The sequence below is a fragment of the Pavona decussata genome, unplaced genomic scaffold (assembly GCF_977016875.1).
Source record: "Pavona decussata unplaced genomic scaffold, jaPavDecu1.1 SCAFFOLD_91, whole genome shotgun sequence".
Taxonomy (NCBI): domain Eukaryota; kingdom Metazoa; phylum Cnidaria; class Anthozoa; order Scleractinia; family Agariciidae; genus Pavona; species Pavona decussata.
Window position 1 is genome coordinate 1,312,733 of NW_028145508.1, and position 16,220 is coordinate 1,328,952.

Here is a 16,220-nt window from a genome sequence, read left to right on the forward strand (position 1 = left end):
ACGTTGATGAGTTGAAATAAGCTCCCCCCCCCCGCCCCTCCTCCTCTCTATCATCTCCTCGCCTAATAATTCCACTCGTCTCAAGGCGTGAAAATAAATAATCTCCTCAGGTGGTAAGTAGAACCTTAACGGCATTAAGTCTATAAAAATGGAAACAAATATCTTTAGAAATCGGTTGTCTGATAAAATCGATAAGCTCTTATTCAGATTGACCTCAGCCATATCACCTTCGGCCCCATAAAAACGTGAGAAAGAATGTATGATTACGAAAGATGTACCCGTTAATGAATGCCGTAAAGAGCCCTTCATGGCTCACGATGCCACTTGAATACAATAAAGTGATTTTTTGCCGTATAGCTGCCTATAAGTGGGCAGTTATTTCCGTTATCACCCTCCTTTAACTAGTTTGAACCACCATGCGCGGTTTTGTATCTGGCAGCAAATTCTGCGCAGCCTAGCACTCTGAGCTAAGCCCGGGGGTACTTTCTTTAATGGATTATACGGGGAGGGAGGCTCCCTCGAAGGGGGTACCTTTTTTTCAGGCTGGAGGTATTTAAAAGGGTAGGGGAAACTGAAACTTAGGAGCTAAATTTTAAGGGCCTCCAACATCGAAGAGACCAACCCAACCATAAAGAGATGCAGTATTTCAACAGTTGCCATGTAAAGCGGCTAAATCGAAGAAGTTTCTTTAGTGAACGAAGAAACACTGAGAGGTTACCAACGGAGAACGTGGTTGAAATTACTCTTTTCCCTTCTTCTAATTTCAGTTTCATAAAGATCCATCCTCTGAGCTGACCCATGGCCCAAATTTCTAATTCTAGTCTGTAAATGATTACATTTAAGCGCGACGTTCCTGTCAGGAGAAATAGCTATCGGAATTTGCAGGAATATTTTCATTTCTGACCTCAAGATCAATTTGCTGTCAGATTTCTGAGTGGGCAAACGGAGATAACAAGGTTCGTCCCGAGATTTTAATCTTACTAATTTGTTTTAAGGTATAATCGCATGTGGAAAGAATTCTTTGAAAAGACCGTCCCCGTTCAACTCTACTTGGTAAATATTTTTTCTACCGAAAATGCTTCTGTCCTGTACATGTGCAATTACTTTTCAAGGACATACCGAGACAGCAGACGAACAATAGATGAAGTGCGCCGCGCTACTACTTCTTGCCGCCGTAATTAACTTCAAAAGGAATTACTTCCAGGTTTCATCCAAAATAGTTGTCGCTGATTCATTCAAATATAAGGTTATCAGAACTCTCTCTAAGTGAAGTATTTGAAGATAACCTTTCTTAATCATGCATGGAAATCTCCATTTCAGTTTTGCTTCAGCGTGATGTGTTTGACTTGACACCCATAGGTCCGATAGATGTAGTGAAACGCTACTACATTTTGATTCCCCAAAACCAGGCCTGCCCAAAACAGAGAACTAAATTTGTTTTCTACTGCGTTGTGAATTGTCTTGCTTTATTTCACGTTTTACTTGGTGTGTTTTGAAGACGAAAGATTGTTACACAGGGATGTTATGTAACGAGCATTGCTGTCACTTCAGAAGACTCCTGGTCAACCTTTATCTTTGAAAATAACCCTAACGCACCCCGATTTTTAATTAGAGAGCAACAGATAAGAAGAAAATTAAGAAAATCTGGGTTTAGAAGAATTACATTATGAAAGGTTAACCACGGTGAATAAAAAGTATTTGGTTTAGAGGTTAATCTTTCAAAAATGCTAAAATGATCTTCAACAAGATTCAAGTTACAGTTTGTTTTATTTTTATTACCATTATTTTTTTTTATCAGGAGACTTTTTACAGTGCGGCAAAGGTTGCCCTTGGTTACGTGGTTGCTGCAACAAATTTTCGAAAAAAACAATATGTTAGGTTTAATTTTCTTTTTGTTGCTATTTGTTAATGTATAAAAATTATTCTTGGAGTAAAAGTGAACAAACTGGAAGAATTAATACTCTCGATCGCCCGATGATTTTTGTAAGACGGCTTTTGTCAGGTTTTCGTTGCTATAAAATCACCCCCAGTAGTACTTCCCTCTGTTGCTTTTTTCCTGTCCTCTTTATTTTAAGACCTTTTAGAAGAAAACAAAAGTTGGGAAATTTTCCAACAATACAGTGTGGAGTCGACAAGGAAAGATCCCGCATTAATTTCCTTGTCTCTCTCGGGGTCTCTTTGTTTAATTTAATATATCCTGTTTCAATTTGCAGAAGTAAGTATGCAAAACAGAGTGTTGAAGTAGCCTTGTAATTTTTTTTATATTGGTCCAGTATTGATCATTCACATAAGAAGTTGCAAAAATGTTCATGATTACTCAGATCTTATTATTTAAAAACTGGATCTGAGTTTTGCAAATTTTACTCTAAAAACTGTCGTGCGTCAGATTTTTGGAGCAGAAGTGATTTTCACGCTGACGGGTATCTCCGCGGTCATTCCACCGACTTGCCAGCATGCAGAAAAGGCGCGGGATCATTTCTGAATATTTTGTGTTTTTCTAACTAACAAATAACGGATGTCCGCAAAAAATACAAAGGAGGAGAAGTTCTGTTATCTGCGTGACATCTGTTTGATCAACGAGGGAAGAGCGATTTCATTTCAACCCTTTGTACAATACAAGATCAACTGTTGGCAAGTCCTGGAATTAGGTTACTTTTATCTAAAATACACTCGCCAAGATAGGTCAACGGAGACGGAAAACTGGCGGAAACTATTTGAAATACTTTGCCTGTATCTTCAAAGTGCGTTCACTTTATACGAATGTTTTCACAGATTTTAAAGAAATACATTTTGCAGTGGAAGAATATTTCGGAAATATTTTGCTGACTAGCTTCAAGTTCATTTTCGTGCGCGCATGTTAGTAATATTTGGATATTTTCCAAACCTTTGAAATTTTATTTTTACTCAACGTGACCGGAAATCCCTCTCCATTACACCAGGAATCAATCAGGGGATAAGCTTGCTACAACTGTCGTTTTTTTTACTCAAGGGCTTGTGGTTTAATTGTTTTGTCATCACTATGACCTATCAATAATTCCTTCTCAAATTCGCAGGACTCGAAGATTTGATCCAAAAAGCATAATCCTTTCAAGAAATTCCCAGTGATCAATTCGACAAATTCGGCGTCAACAACACAAGATTAAAGTTGGGTTTGGCCATTTCTGAAAAGTGCCGATTTTCTGGGAGGAACAAAGGCGCCAGTATTCGGATTTCACTGCACCTAAGACCTCGAGGACTGAGGATTCTGAAGGGAACAGTTGACAACATGGAAACCTTAGGAACTACACTTTTTCTCCTCACAGTTCTGTATTCCGTCGATGGTTTTCGTAGCGTTTCTAGATCGTACTCAGGCAGGCAAATGCCCCACTATAACTACAACAACCCAAGTGCTCAAAGGTTAGTTTGCTAGTCTTTAGTTGAGTTAGTGTATTCAGTATTATTCAAAAGCTTCATGCATTTATAAACGACCTGTTGTACATGATCTCAAAATAGACAACCTTCGTAAACTTTAGAAAGTGAGAGAGGCATTATCAGTAAGCAGTGAACGGTAAAAAATTAATCAGTTCGACCAGACTTTCAATGAAACGGAGTGTACATGTACTGAAAGTGCGTGCGAGGGAATTTATCAGTCAATGTAACAACATGGTAGACGAGCATGTAACTTATGCTCCGGCTACAACACGTCTCGGTTTTAAGTTTGCGAGAGCTGCATTATCTAGTTTCGAGCAAATAAATTTGTATTCAGTTGTTTGACAGTTTTTGGGCGCTAAAAGTTGTTTATTCGGTGTCATAATCTTCGCACTTAACTGACAAATTTAAAGAAGGAAATTATCTCGTTTTAAATTAGTAATTATTTGCAATTTGACAATGGCGATCTGTAATATTTCTCTAAGATCACTGAGTGGTTTGCGGTTCACGGGTTACGGTTTTCCACTCCTAAAAAAAACCTTTGAATGTTTTGAACATTTATCGTGTTTATCATATCAAATACCAACCTTTGACATCTTGCAAGTTTTCGTGACCAAAGTAAGTCGAAGTCACCACCATGCCAACCTCCTCTACAGGTCACGGAAATACATGTAACATTTTCAGCAGTAATTAAAGTTTTTTTCACCAGCGAATTAAACACAAGGGCAGGCTTAAGCACGAGCACAACTAGTGTAACGGCACCCGCGTCCCTTAGTTTTGTTTCGTAGTATTTTTAGATATTTTCCCTATTGTAACCGCAACACGTCACAAGGAAATTTTCCGCTAGCGGTCACGTGTCCTTAGCTTTTAAACCGGCCTCGAAGACGTGTGTAATTATCCATAAGGCTCACAGAAATTCGACGTGAACGACGGGAGCAATTATTGCTGTTTAACTCAGAACCTACTAGAGCGTTCGCCCCAACACGTCCTACTACACAGGATTGCTTTAAGAGTTGGCACAATAAACCTCTCAACCTTGTGGAACCTGTGAGTCATTTGGTTTTCTGTGAGTTTCAGGGATCTCTCCGACAACGGAGCTGACACCCGCTACAACAAGAGTTGATGTGAATTCTCAGAAACCGGCGCAATCCTTTAGCCTATCTTGTGCTTAGTTTCTGAGAATTTCTATGACCCCTTGTATTTTCACTTTTCCTTGCAAAGCTCGGGCTTAGGTGGGCCTATAGCGATAACACACATTCGATATCATCGTCGTTATTGGGTTTCCCTCATCGATACTGCGAGACATATCAGGTCTTTTGATATATTTCGATACTGCTTATATGACCTCTTGAAATCCCAAGTATTTTACTGAATTCTTGTACAAAGTCAATATTTTTCCTGTGGATGTAGGTACTGTTGATAGTTGATACTCAACGCGAACAGGGTATCGTACTCAAGCACTATTTATCACCTGAACACTACCAATCGAAATGCTGAACGTCATAATATCGATACCATCTCAATAAAGCAAAATGTTATCGTATCGGATCGATTTGAAAAACTAGGCTGTAACAGACAACATATAACAACAAGTCGGCACACCCAGTCACCGAGAAAGAAACTTTTTAAAAGTGCGTTATTTAAACACGAAAGAGTAAAACTACATGGGCGAGACAGGACAGAGTTTCTTGACCTTTCTTGTAAAACACGACGAGTTTTCAATGAATTCATTACCGTCTTCAGCAAGAGACGACATTGCGTCTCGGGATAAAGTCTCCATGTAAAGCAGATTTTGTTTCTTTAATCCTGATTAAAATGCAAGACATTTCTTTCGAGCAACAATCTCCCGCTTGTCCCGAAACAAGATGTTTTTAATCACCGACCTTTCGACTCGCGAAAAGGGATAGAGAGTCTTCATATTTCCGTTACCGTATATTTGCGGGGGAACGCTCGAAGCTTCACAGATCTGCCGGCTCAAACGGCCTCAGTTTTAGCAAAGAAAAACCAGGGTCGTGGCCATGGACTTCTGGTAAAACTAATTATACTTTTTTTTTTATCTCTTAAATCAGAAGAGGGATAAATAAGATATTTTCAACCACCCTGAAAAATGGGGAAAAAATAGGGGGCGGAGCGAGAGATCAAGATGAAGGGATAAGAAATCGAGAGTTTATAATTAATAAAGGGGAAGTGTCATGGGGTTTTCAGTTTGACCTGTTTGGTTGAAAATGGTGAAATAAGACCTTCACATAGCTACAAAACAATTTTAGAACAACGGGAGGAAAGAGATCAACTCAATTCTTGAAAAGAACAACTCGTGATCTGTTCTAGCGCATTTTGGAAACAAAACTGCGAGAACTTGGAAAACGTAAGCCTAACATTTTTCAAGTTTCAATCCATTCCGACCTACTCTGTCCCTGGCCAGAGGTACTAATCGACAGTTTTATTGCACTAGGGTGATAATTTTTAACAAAACCAGACAATTATTATATTTTCCTGTTGACAGACAAACATATTTGGGTTTTGAAATGACATCAAATTCGTGTGATACTTACCGTTTAATTTCGAGTGTATTCGTCGGTAGCCTGCGAAAGACGACATCCCTTCCGGCTTTCGGTGGGTAAAATAAGAGCCGGAAGTGGCGTGTGCCGAGTTACAGGCCAGTGCAGTTCGTCCGCATCAGCTGCCTCAATTGTATTACAGGCAACACCCAAGGGTGCTCTCCATGATGCCAAAATTTTCAGTTTGGAATTCTGGACGTTTTCCGTGCCATATGGAAAGGCTTTTTCCATTGAAGGGCGAAGAGCCTCGCTTTCGGTTGCAAACTTGCAATCTCATTGATAGATCAAAAGACTCGTGCGTCCGTCCAACAATCAGGGTCCCAAAGGGGGGGTCCTTGGAGCCTTGGAGCCCTGAAATTTCTGCTGTGGAGCCCGAAGCCCTATCATTTTACTGACTGGAGCCCTGATCCTTTTTTGGCTGTGGAGCCCGGAGCCCAAAGACATTTTGCGCGGAGCCCGGAGCCCAGCATTTTCAAGTGTGATCATTCGAGTTCCCAGATTGCATTGATTCTTAATTAATGCCTTTTTGTGTTTGTTTGTGTGTGTTAACGGGCATAAAGAAACAGAATCTGAAGAGAAGACAGTACATAATACAAGTATACGCGGTTATCTCAGTTTACAATGATATGCAACAACTTATTTAGGAATTTAATGAAAACTTTGTTATAATTGTAGTGAGCGCGATGAAAACAACTTTATAGTAACCAGACGTTCCATTGGCAGTTTGCTCGCAGGTATCAGTTACAACAAATTAAAAGAAAAATACTTGACAGATCGTTTTGAAGATACAAATAATAATTTATAAAGATTAATTGATTTCAATGCTTACCCAGTCTCTAATAGATTATATTGTTCACTGTTCATCTGATTCATGACCCTTTCCATCCTAACTTTCGGGTCTTCACCCAGCACGGTGCATAGACGAAATGACTGTTCAATGGTTAAACCTAACACCAATCTGCCTCGAATCCCAGTGTTTTATACCCTCACAAAAATTCACAAACCGACATTAGTCGGAAGACCTATCATATCTGGGTGTGATGGCCCAACAGAACGCCTATCGTTATTCGTAGACAAACTACTTCAGCCAATAGCACAAATACAGGACTCGTATCTTAAAGATACGACACATTTCATAAGGTTTATTGAAAGCACTAGGGTGCCTAGAAATGCTTTTCTAGCCTCAATAAATGTCACTAGCCTTTACACGAATATCCCACAGGAGGAAGGAATCACTATAGTATGCAACGCATACGAGAACTTTCATGCCAATAACCCTCCTATAGCTACAAATTTCCCGAGATTTAACGGGAAAGACTATCTCCAAACACACGGAACTGCCATGGGCACTAAAATGGCAGTAGCTTTTGCCAACATCTTTATGGCATCTATAGAAAAGGAGATCTTAAGGCAGAGCGTTAACAAACCCCTAACGTGGAAAAGGTTCATTGACGTTGTATTTTGCTTGTGGGATACAATACAAACAAAGAAGAAATAGAACATTTCATTGAGCAAGCAAATTCGTACCACCCTACCATAAAGTTTACCGCTGAAGTCTCACAATTATTAGAAACAGCATTCTATAAGATAGAGAGATTCGAGAAAGAATCGATTCTCGACATGCGCACACATTACAAACCTACTGAAACATTTCAGTACACAAACTGCAAACTACCACCCAGCAGGCGTCAAAAAAGGCTTCGTTAAAGGAGAAGCCCTTAGGCTTCTGAGGACAAACTCTTCTTAAGTAGTGTTTGAGGGAAAAAAATAAAAAAATTAAAACACGCCTAGCATCGAGAGGTCATCCTAGTAACCTGATGGACAAAATCCTCTCCGAAGTTAACTTCGCGGAAAGAAAGAACGCTCTTACACACAGAAAGCGCACAAGAAAATCTGATTCTACCCTTCGTGACACAATTTCAACCATCACTGCCACGTTTGAAAATATTCTAATGGACAAATGGTATTTAATACAAAACCAGCGGCTACTAAGAGAGATATACAAGGAATCTCCCTTGATGTCTTATAGAAAAGGGAAGTCGCTTAAAGACATGCTTGTTAAAGCAAAACTATAAAGGTTTTTATCAACACAATGGGCACACAGCGGAGTTGTCAGCCCCACTTAAACAAGTTTAATATTTAACCCACTTTTAAATTATAGGAGATAATATAACTGGCTGCTTGGGTTTCAAAAATTGATCGGAATAGCTGACTTTTTCATTTGCGTATTTGATTTAGCGCTAAAGATAGAATTTTTTACACATCAAGATCGTAGACCAGAGTGGAGCCCGGAGCCCTAAAGCGTATGATGTGGAGCCCTAGAGCCCTGAAATTTTCGCCTTGGAGCCCTGGAGCCCTGCATTTTTAAGGCCGGAGCCCTGGAGCCCTAACCCCCTTTGGGACCCTGAACAATAGGCCATTTCCGAGTTGCTTTGAACCTCATTATGAAAGCCTGGCCAAGTGCAAGGGTTTTATTATGAAAATAAGTTCACATGCAAACGAAACCAATTTTCATATGAAAAGCTTTGCACTTAGCCGCGCTTTCTAAACGAGTTTCAGAGCAACTCGGAAATGATCTATTTAATTGTTGGTGGGCTTCGACATTAGGTGGGCTCAAGAGAAAATGACCTTCGACATTAGCTGTGGCCTATAATTCGTACGCACAATACGTATTCGAAGACACACAAAACAGTAGCATGAAACAGACAGACATTCACATAAAGCAGTAGTCCGGTTTTCCTCACTCGAGGGCGGGGGGGGGGGGGGGGGGAATTGAGTGTTGGCTCACTTCCCGAACAGCGGCTGGTAATCGAGCGCAGGCGAATGTAATTATGACGAGGGAGACTGGGAATATTTGCGCGTCTCGTATGGATGAATGGAAAGTCGGTGCCCACTTCAGTTATGACGTTTGTTCGGTATGAAATATACGTCCGCGCTGCGTGTACATACGATTTTATCAACCTGGTTTTAACGCAGTTACGCACGGAAAACGCTCAATTCGATACTGCTAGGTCCATGACTCTGGAGCAAGATACCAAGCAAAGACGTGTATGCTGCCAGTCTTGAGCAGTTTAAGACCCACATACGTAGTCTTGATCAAAGTAACATCTTAGATGGATGTAGTAGCTGCTACCTTTGCAATTCGTAATTACGGTTTTAATTACAAGATTTTTTATAATTATGAATAGAATTTTAGTAGTTGGTGTGTAAGTGAGTTATCATTGATTTGTTTTGTAGTTTAGATTGTATTTTGAAAGTCAGTTGTCTCCTATTAGCAGTGGGAATCCCCTCTGCCAGATTGTTGCTTGACACGTTATTAAAGTCATTATTATTATTATTATTATTATTATTATTATTATTATTATTATTATTATTATTATTATTATGCCCCTTCTTTCTTTCTTGTGGAAGCATTAAAGTAACAAACAAAGCAAAGCTAGAAGCCTGCAAAAGAGCAAACAAAAAAAGGAATACGCCATCGCTGATCAACAATGACAACATTGCTTAAACTGTCATCGTGGTCTCTTTTTACAGCAACCATAGACATCAAGCAAATAGATTAGTGCTCGATCCTTCAAACAAGCTACCGCTGTACAAACGTACTGGTGTTAAAGCACCGAGTCCTGCGATACAAAGTCAAGAGCCTAGTAGCCCGGCTACTCCCCAGGAAAGTGCGGCCTCTGGAGGGCAGTACTGCATTTACCAAAAACCTAAACAAGTGACTTGCAACGTTGCGCACATGAAGAGGGTAACCCACCAATACAAGTACTACTGTGGATCGCAAGCCCAAGGAAAAGTCTGTACAGGCTACAGGTATGTTTAGCTATAGACTGGAAGCAGTCCCTTTCTGGTTAGTCGAGAGGGTGCACTCACAGCGCAGCGAGCTCCTCCGCTCGTTCGCTCCAGTTTTTTCGGCGCTCGGCTATTTCGTACGACCTCTCAGCTATCCAGAAAGGGACTGCTTGCAGTCTAGTTTAGATATAACAGAAGAGAAGATCAGTTTGCCTTTTCTAATGGGAACGAACGACAAGTGGGAGGCGCGCGCGCAAAAGTCGCCTGCATGCAAAGCGCATCAAGTGGTGGGACTGCTTGTATAAATGTACAGCCTTACAACTAGGCTCTCTAGTTCTATGGGGAAAAGAGAGAAAAGCAACTGAAGAGCAAAAGCAATAAATAAATGAAAATTTAAACTATGAAGGCAAAACGGCGTTTGAAAAATACGCATCATATTAATAAGAACTAAACACTGGACGGGAGATCTAGATTTTGCCGACGCACGTGGGAGGAGCGCGCGTACACTACTCCATACGCGTGTTCGAGAACTTGCTCTTGTGCATGCTACGCAAATTCCCCCCCCCCCCCCCCCTGTGACTTAAGGTTATATTTAAGGTTTGAAACAGGTCATCAAAGAAGTCAAGACTAGTTATAGAGGTTTGTATAGAAGAGCTTATCAACTTGTCGCGGCTTTTACTCTGTTGAACTGAGGGCATCAGGAAATTTCCGAAAATTCAGTCACAGATTTGTGCATTTTATTAGATCAGATTTAAACGCTTTTTCAACAGGTTCGAATCGTGGACACTGGTCGTCGAAGCAGTATTTTTAAAACGTTTTTATTTTTATCACTTTCAGAGTAACGTATCGACCAGAGTATAAGATAGAATTGAGAACAGTGATGACGTCAGTAAAAGACTGCTGTCCCGGATTCACGGGCTCAGACTGCAGTGAAGGTGAGTGTTGTCCTATCTGTTATCGTTATTTTAAAAATCGATTCCTGCAATCTCAGACGCTTGAATGGAGCCATATATTTGAGGTTGAGATGTTCACACTAAAAAGAAAGGAAGCGTATTCTGAGTGCGGGAGTAGCCGGATTAGGAAAGCAAGTATTTCAGTGATCTTTTCTGAGCCGCGGGTGTTTTCGTTCATCAGGGAAATGGGCAAAAACTCACGCACTTTACACGGCGTGTCTTGTTCATAAACAATGAGTGTTGATGAACGTCGTCGTAAAAGCTGCCTGGCCTGTCGCTTATACCTAGTTACTCAGTCCCGAAAACTCATCCTAGTACGTGAGATCTTTCCGACAATTTTCTATGTCAAGTTTCTTGTTCGTTTCCTTCTTAGGTGTTTCCAAATTTTAATGTAAACTTGTATAATCTCAATTTTCGCAAACTTAGACTCTTGTCGGTTAAAAAAAAAAAAAAAAAAAAGAGCTGGACCAACCCGCTTTCATCAGAAAGAGGGCGAAGGGAATGCATTTCCTAAGCGGTTTTATCTTCTAAATTCCAATTCGATTTGGAAAGTGTCCCCAATTACAGTAGTGCTCTGCACTTAAGACATTGACACTTAAATAAAGTGATATAATGATGTCACCTCGGTCATATTATTGGAAAAACTTCTCTGAACCATTCCCCTGTCACGGCTGTCTCACTTTGTGATTTTTCTTGACAGCCTGTTTCAACTGTACGGAGTTTCGGCTGTTGGAAGCCAGGCTAACAGCCTTGGAAAAGGTAAATAGATACTTAGTATAAATAAAGCATATTTTATAGAACCATCTCGTTGATATCACCAGTGACTAACTATTTGCGTCGGAAACGAATTTACCTCATCTGGTACGGCCATTCCAAATTAATGAACGAACGAACGAACGAGTGAGCGAGCGAGCGAACGAGCGAACGAGCGAGCGAACAAGCGAGCGAGCGAGCGAACGAACGAACGAACGAACGAACGAACGAACGAACGAACGAACGAACGAACGAACGAGCGAATGAATGAATGAATGAATGAATGAATGAATGAATGAATGAATGAATGAATGAATGAATGAATGAATGAATGAATGAATGAATGAATGAATGAATGAATAAATGAATGAATGATTGAATGAGTGAATACTTTATCTGGGTGTTTAGCATCAACTCAAATGGTAAAATTAAATAAAAATTAATCGAAAAAAAAGTTATAGGTTAAATTTCCTTCGCTCTCTAAGGACGTTAAACGATTTACAACTTTTTCTCCGATTGCTGTGGTACCATGCGACGTCCATTTACCATATGATCCGACTTAATGATGAATATAGAAATTTTCTTAACGATTTTTTACACCTTACTTTAGCAGTTTAAAAAGTAGGCTCGCATTTAATACTTATCCTTTTCTTCCTTTACTGTTTTTGTCTTTATGCTTCTCTTCTTTACTTTATTTTTTTTACTTTATTTGACCCTACCTGCATAAACCTGACCCTATTGTTATCCTATCCTATTGAAGAAAGCCCTAGAAGAGCCCCCACCCCCACCCCCTGCCATTCCCGTATACATATCCACTCTGCCCTTTTCTCTTCAGGTTCGGTCGACTTAACACTAGCGGACACTAACGCAGGAGGGACATGAAGCGGGGGCATGTTGATGGGAGTAACATTTCCCCCGCTACAAGCTGCATGGAATTTAGCTGGTTGGAATTTGTGCGTCATGAAGCGGAACAAAGTGATCCAAACTTTCAATATCGCATTCTGTGTGTACTACTCTTGCAAACTGTTCCCTCCACAAATAGAAATGGACTGATAAAAATCGTTATCCATTATCCCAACGTGCCTCCTATGCACGTGAAGGGGCTGCTCCCCCTTCATGTCCCTGTTACTGAAATGTCCCCTGGTATGTTCCGACCTTAAGAAGACCTTGATGACGAGAATGTTTACCCGTGACGTCAGGAGGGCCCGGGGTCTCTGTTAATAGTGTTGCCAAAGGTCACTTATTTCTTTTCAAATTTTCAAAGAAATCCCCGAAAGCATCTGAGTCAGTATTGCTCATGGATAGTTCAGTCTCAAGAAGTTCTGCAGGACAACTGGGGCCTCCCGGACCAGCCGGACCACCCGGGCCGCCAGGAAGACGGGGAGTGACCGGTCCCCCTGGGAGAAAGGGTGAACCAGGGACATCAATACCAGGGCCACGAGGACCTCCTGGACTTCCCGGACCCCAAGGGGAACCTGGAATCCCGGGAATCAGCACCTCGGTAAGTGTTTTTTAAGCCGGGAGGCGACCAACGCTTGCTATTTAGAACTAACTCATGATTTGTTCAGGGATTAACTTTCACAGTGGCACATTTTAAATTTATCGTAGCCAGTAAAGGCCCTTTTTCACGGTTTCAACTTTTGACCAACATTCGTTCAACAAAAGTTGAACAGATCTTGGGTAGATGTTGGACAAATGTTGTTTAAAAACGGCTTCAACGCTATTCAACATTTTCGAGAGCAAAGGAAACCGGTTGGATCGATGTTGAATGAAAGTTCAAACCAATTTAAATTTGATTGGACACACTTTCAACAAACTTTCAACAGTTTTTACACTAAACAACAATGTTGAATGATCTGTTAAAACGCTTCCGACATTTGGCTCAACAAAGTGTTGAACGCATGTTGAAGAAAATGTTGAAACCGTTTAAACGGGCCTTAAGATTGCTAGTACAGAAGAGCGTGAGGCCAGCCACAGTCTAAAATAAGAAAGAGAACGCGAAAATTAAACGCGAGTTAACGCGCGTTTAATGTTTGCGTTCTCTTCTTGATTTTAGTCTTGGCCGGCCCTACTCTCTGAAAGCATGAACCGGCTATAGCGCAACATGCGCCTAGTTTGAGTGTAGAAAAAAATGTAGACTTTTTCTGCCGTCAGTCTAGGAATGAGGGTAATTTTTTGATGCCAAAGTAAGTTTAAGGGCCAAATCTTTCTACAGCAGATTTTTTGTTTGGAGTCAACCCACGGAACTCCACACACCTGTTACATTAATAACCCGCATTCCCGCCAACAGTAAGTGAAAAGCTTTGGGATAACCAGGATCCTAGGTACCAGATACCAGGAGGTACTAGGTACCAGGATCCTAGGTATTTGAGGTTAATCTACGAATTTCCTGGCGGGCGCAAGCCAACGACGAGAAACAAATAAGCATTGAACGAAAATCCGGAAGGCATGGGTGGAGCTAGTCTATTCGCTTAGCATTGCGTTTTTCGCCCTCTACCATGCATCTTTACCTAACTAGCATCAATTTCTGTTGTATTTTAGCCTGATGAAATCACAGCATTAAAAGACCAGATGAGAATGCTGACTGCTATTGTCATGGAACTGGAAGAGAAAAGTTAGTATAACGTACCCTTCTTTACCATCGTTTATTCAAACTACAAAGACTGCAAATATAACACGAGTGTACTAAGCTGATACCTCATCGCGTGGCCACCATTTTATTTTTTCTTACACTTTTAATAGGGCCTTTGTTTGAGAAAATACACAAAAAATAAATAATGTAAAAACCCCGTGACCCGGAGCCTCTATTTCTCATACTAAGCCTAGGAATCAACCCTTTCCCGAGCAGATTTATTTTTAGAACAGTCTCAAGGGACTTCTGGAACGCTCACAATCCAAATACCCAGTTAAAGAAGACCAATGGGCATTAAAATGTTATACCGCTCTGAACCTTTTCGCGGGAAAAGTAGTTCTAAAGAAAATCTACTCGGGAAAGGATTGACTCAAGGAATTAAGTAATACAGATAGAGGCTCCTAGTCATGAGATACTGGTAATATAAGTAACTTGCAACATAGTTTCGGACTGAATTGACGGCTTTCCGGACGCGAGTGTCGTGTTATTATATGCTTGGGTTCGTAATTAAGATTAAAGTTAGAGATCTCCCTTTCGCCTGACCGTGGAGAGCTACCTGGAGGTCCTACAGAAAGCCCTATACATGTATAATTTGGCATCCTGGCGCCAGATTCACAATTGATTCCTAAAATTAGTACCTTCGAGCAGAGGCCCTTCGATCTTCCTAGATAAGTCCCTTCCTCTTCCCGTCTTATCTAGGAAGATCGAAGGGCCTCTGCTCGCAGGGTATAAGTTTAGATGCATCCTATGCATTTACTCCTGACAATAGCCTACAGTGAGTCCAACAGTGAGTGAGTCTGCAGTGATCTAGATGATTTATGCTTTCTTATTTTTTCTAGTTTCAAGATGTGAATGTACAGCCGGGATTAGCCGGGCCGTGGGTAAGAAGACTGATGCTACCGTGGAGCCATCGACTCTACCGGTATCACAGACAGAGGAGCCAACTACATTGCCCTTATTCGCTCCGCCTGCTCTTTGAAAATGTGTACAAATAATTCGTTTTATTTCCTACAAAGCACTGAGCGCGCTATATGTATATTATTAGCTGAAACTCATTCAACACATCATAATCATGTTCTCATAGTATATAATATTTTTTACTCCTGTAATTTTCTTCTACTCCCGAACTACAATCCTCGCCAATTTCTGTTGGGAAGGTTAGAAAACAAACCCGGTATACTAATAGCAATTTTTGTTGGCTTTGGTTGTTTACGCCTTTGTCTGTCGTTTCCCCCACCTCCTGTTCAATGTTGGATTCCCCACGAAGAATAATGCGTAAAAATTTACAGTTGAAACTCAACATTGATACAGGGGAGGGGGGGAACGCAAAGGCAAGGTAAAACTTAGCAATCTTCTCAAGAGTTTTGGTGATGATTGTACTTTCTTTTAACTTATATAAAAATTTGTATGTAAGAGTCAATGGCCTTTTTACAATACAAGAAAGACCAACTGAGGGCACTGCTCTTGGACCAATAAGTCATCTTCTGAGAAAGGCACGGACACGATTTTCGACGTAGAAGTCGTCTGACTTTTTGATCACCTAAATTGACGCCGGAGCAAACAGACGGACAAATCAGAGAGTATTTTCATAATAGTACGTCCCATTTTCCCGCTCAGACGACTTGTCTGTCCAAGTCGACGACCTGTTGGATCGCAAAACGTTGACTGTATCAGTCCAGTGGAAAGCCGCTAACTTTTCGCCTTGCCTGATTTTTTTGGAATGGTCGTTGTCTGAAGACTAATTTACACGCACCGATGTGGCCCAATTTCACAAGCAAAATTTTCCACCTCAGTGCAATTCTGTTGTTTCCAGCTTCAGACGGACTCGTTCAATTATAAGTTGCTGTGATGCGTTTATTTTATAAGTTAAAGGGGAAAGTGTCACGTTATATCAAAAACTTCAAAACATTTTTTTTTGTCAACAGAAACCTAAACGTATTGCTCAGATTAGTTGTAGATTGTCACCTCAGTGTACCATAGTTAATTGAGGGACTGGTTATGAAACTTTGCCATGAAAACAATGGTGCTGCAGTTTATGTTGGAAGGGCCGCGACCGTGCACAATCCTTTGTTTTAACGTTCACATCACAGTTGAATATGTTAGCAGGAACGTTTCTATTGGTCA

General features: G+C 40.7%; 1 protein-coding gene across 2 annotated transcripts; it reads left to right on the forward strand.

The window, feature by feature from the left end:
• The first annotated feature begins 1,034 nt into the window (after positions 1–1,034).
• On the forward strand, positions 1,035–15,875 carry LOC146474135 (uncharacterized). Of its 2 annotated transcripts, XM_085117408.1 has the most exons (8): positions 1,035–1,053; positions 3,054–3,396; positions 9,501–9,779; positions 10,596–10,693; positions 11,412–11,470; positions 12,729–12,965; positions 14,006–14,078; positions 14,936–15,875. In XM_085117408.1, the coding sequence occupies exons 2-8, from the start codon at positions 3,266–3,268 to the stop codon at positions 15,073–15,075; spliced, it is 1,017 nt and encodes a 338-aa protein (XP_084973534.1). In that variant the 5' UTR covers positions 1,035–1,053; positions 3,054–3,265; the 3' UTR covers positions 15,076–15,875. The 2 variants fall into 2 exon arrangements, with proteins under 2 accessions (XP_084973534.1, XP_084973533.1); XM_085117407.1 differs by lacking the exon at positions 1,035–1,053 and having other exon boundaries at positions 3,018–3,396.
• Positions 15,876–16,220: the final 345 nt, after the last annotated feature.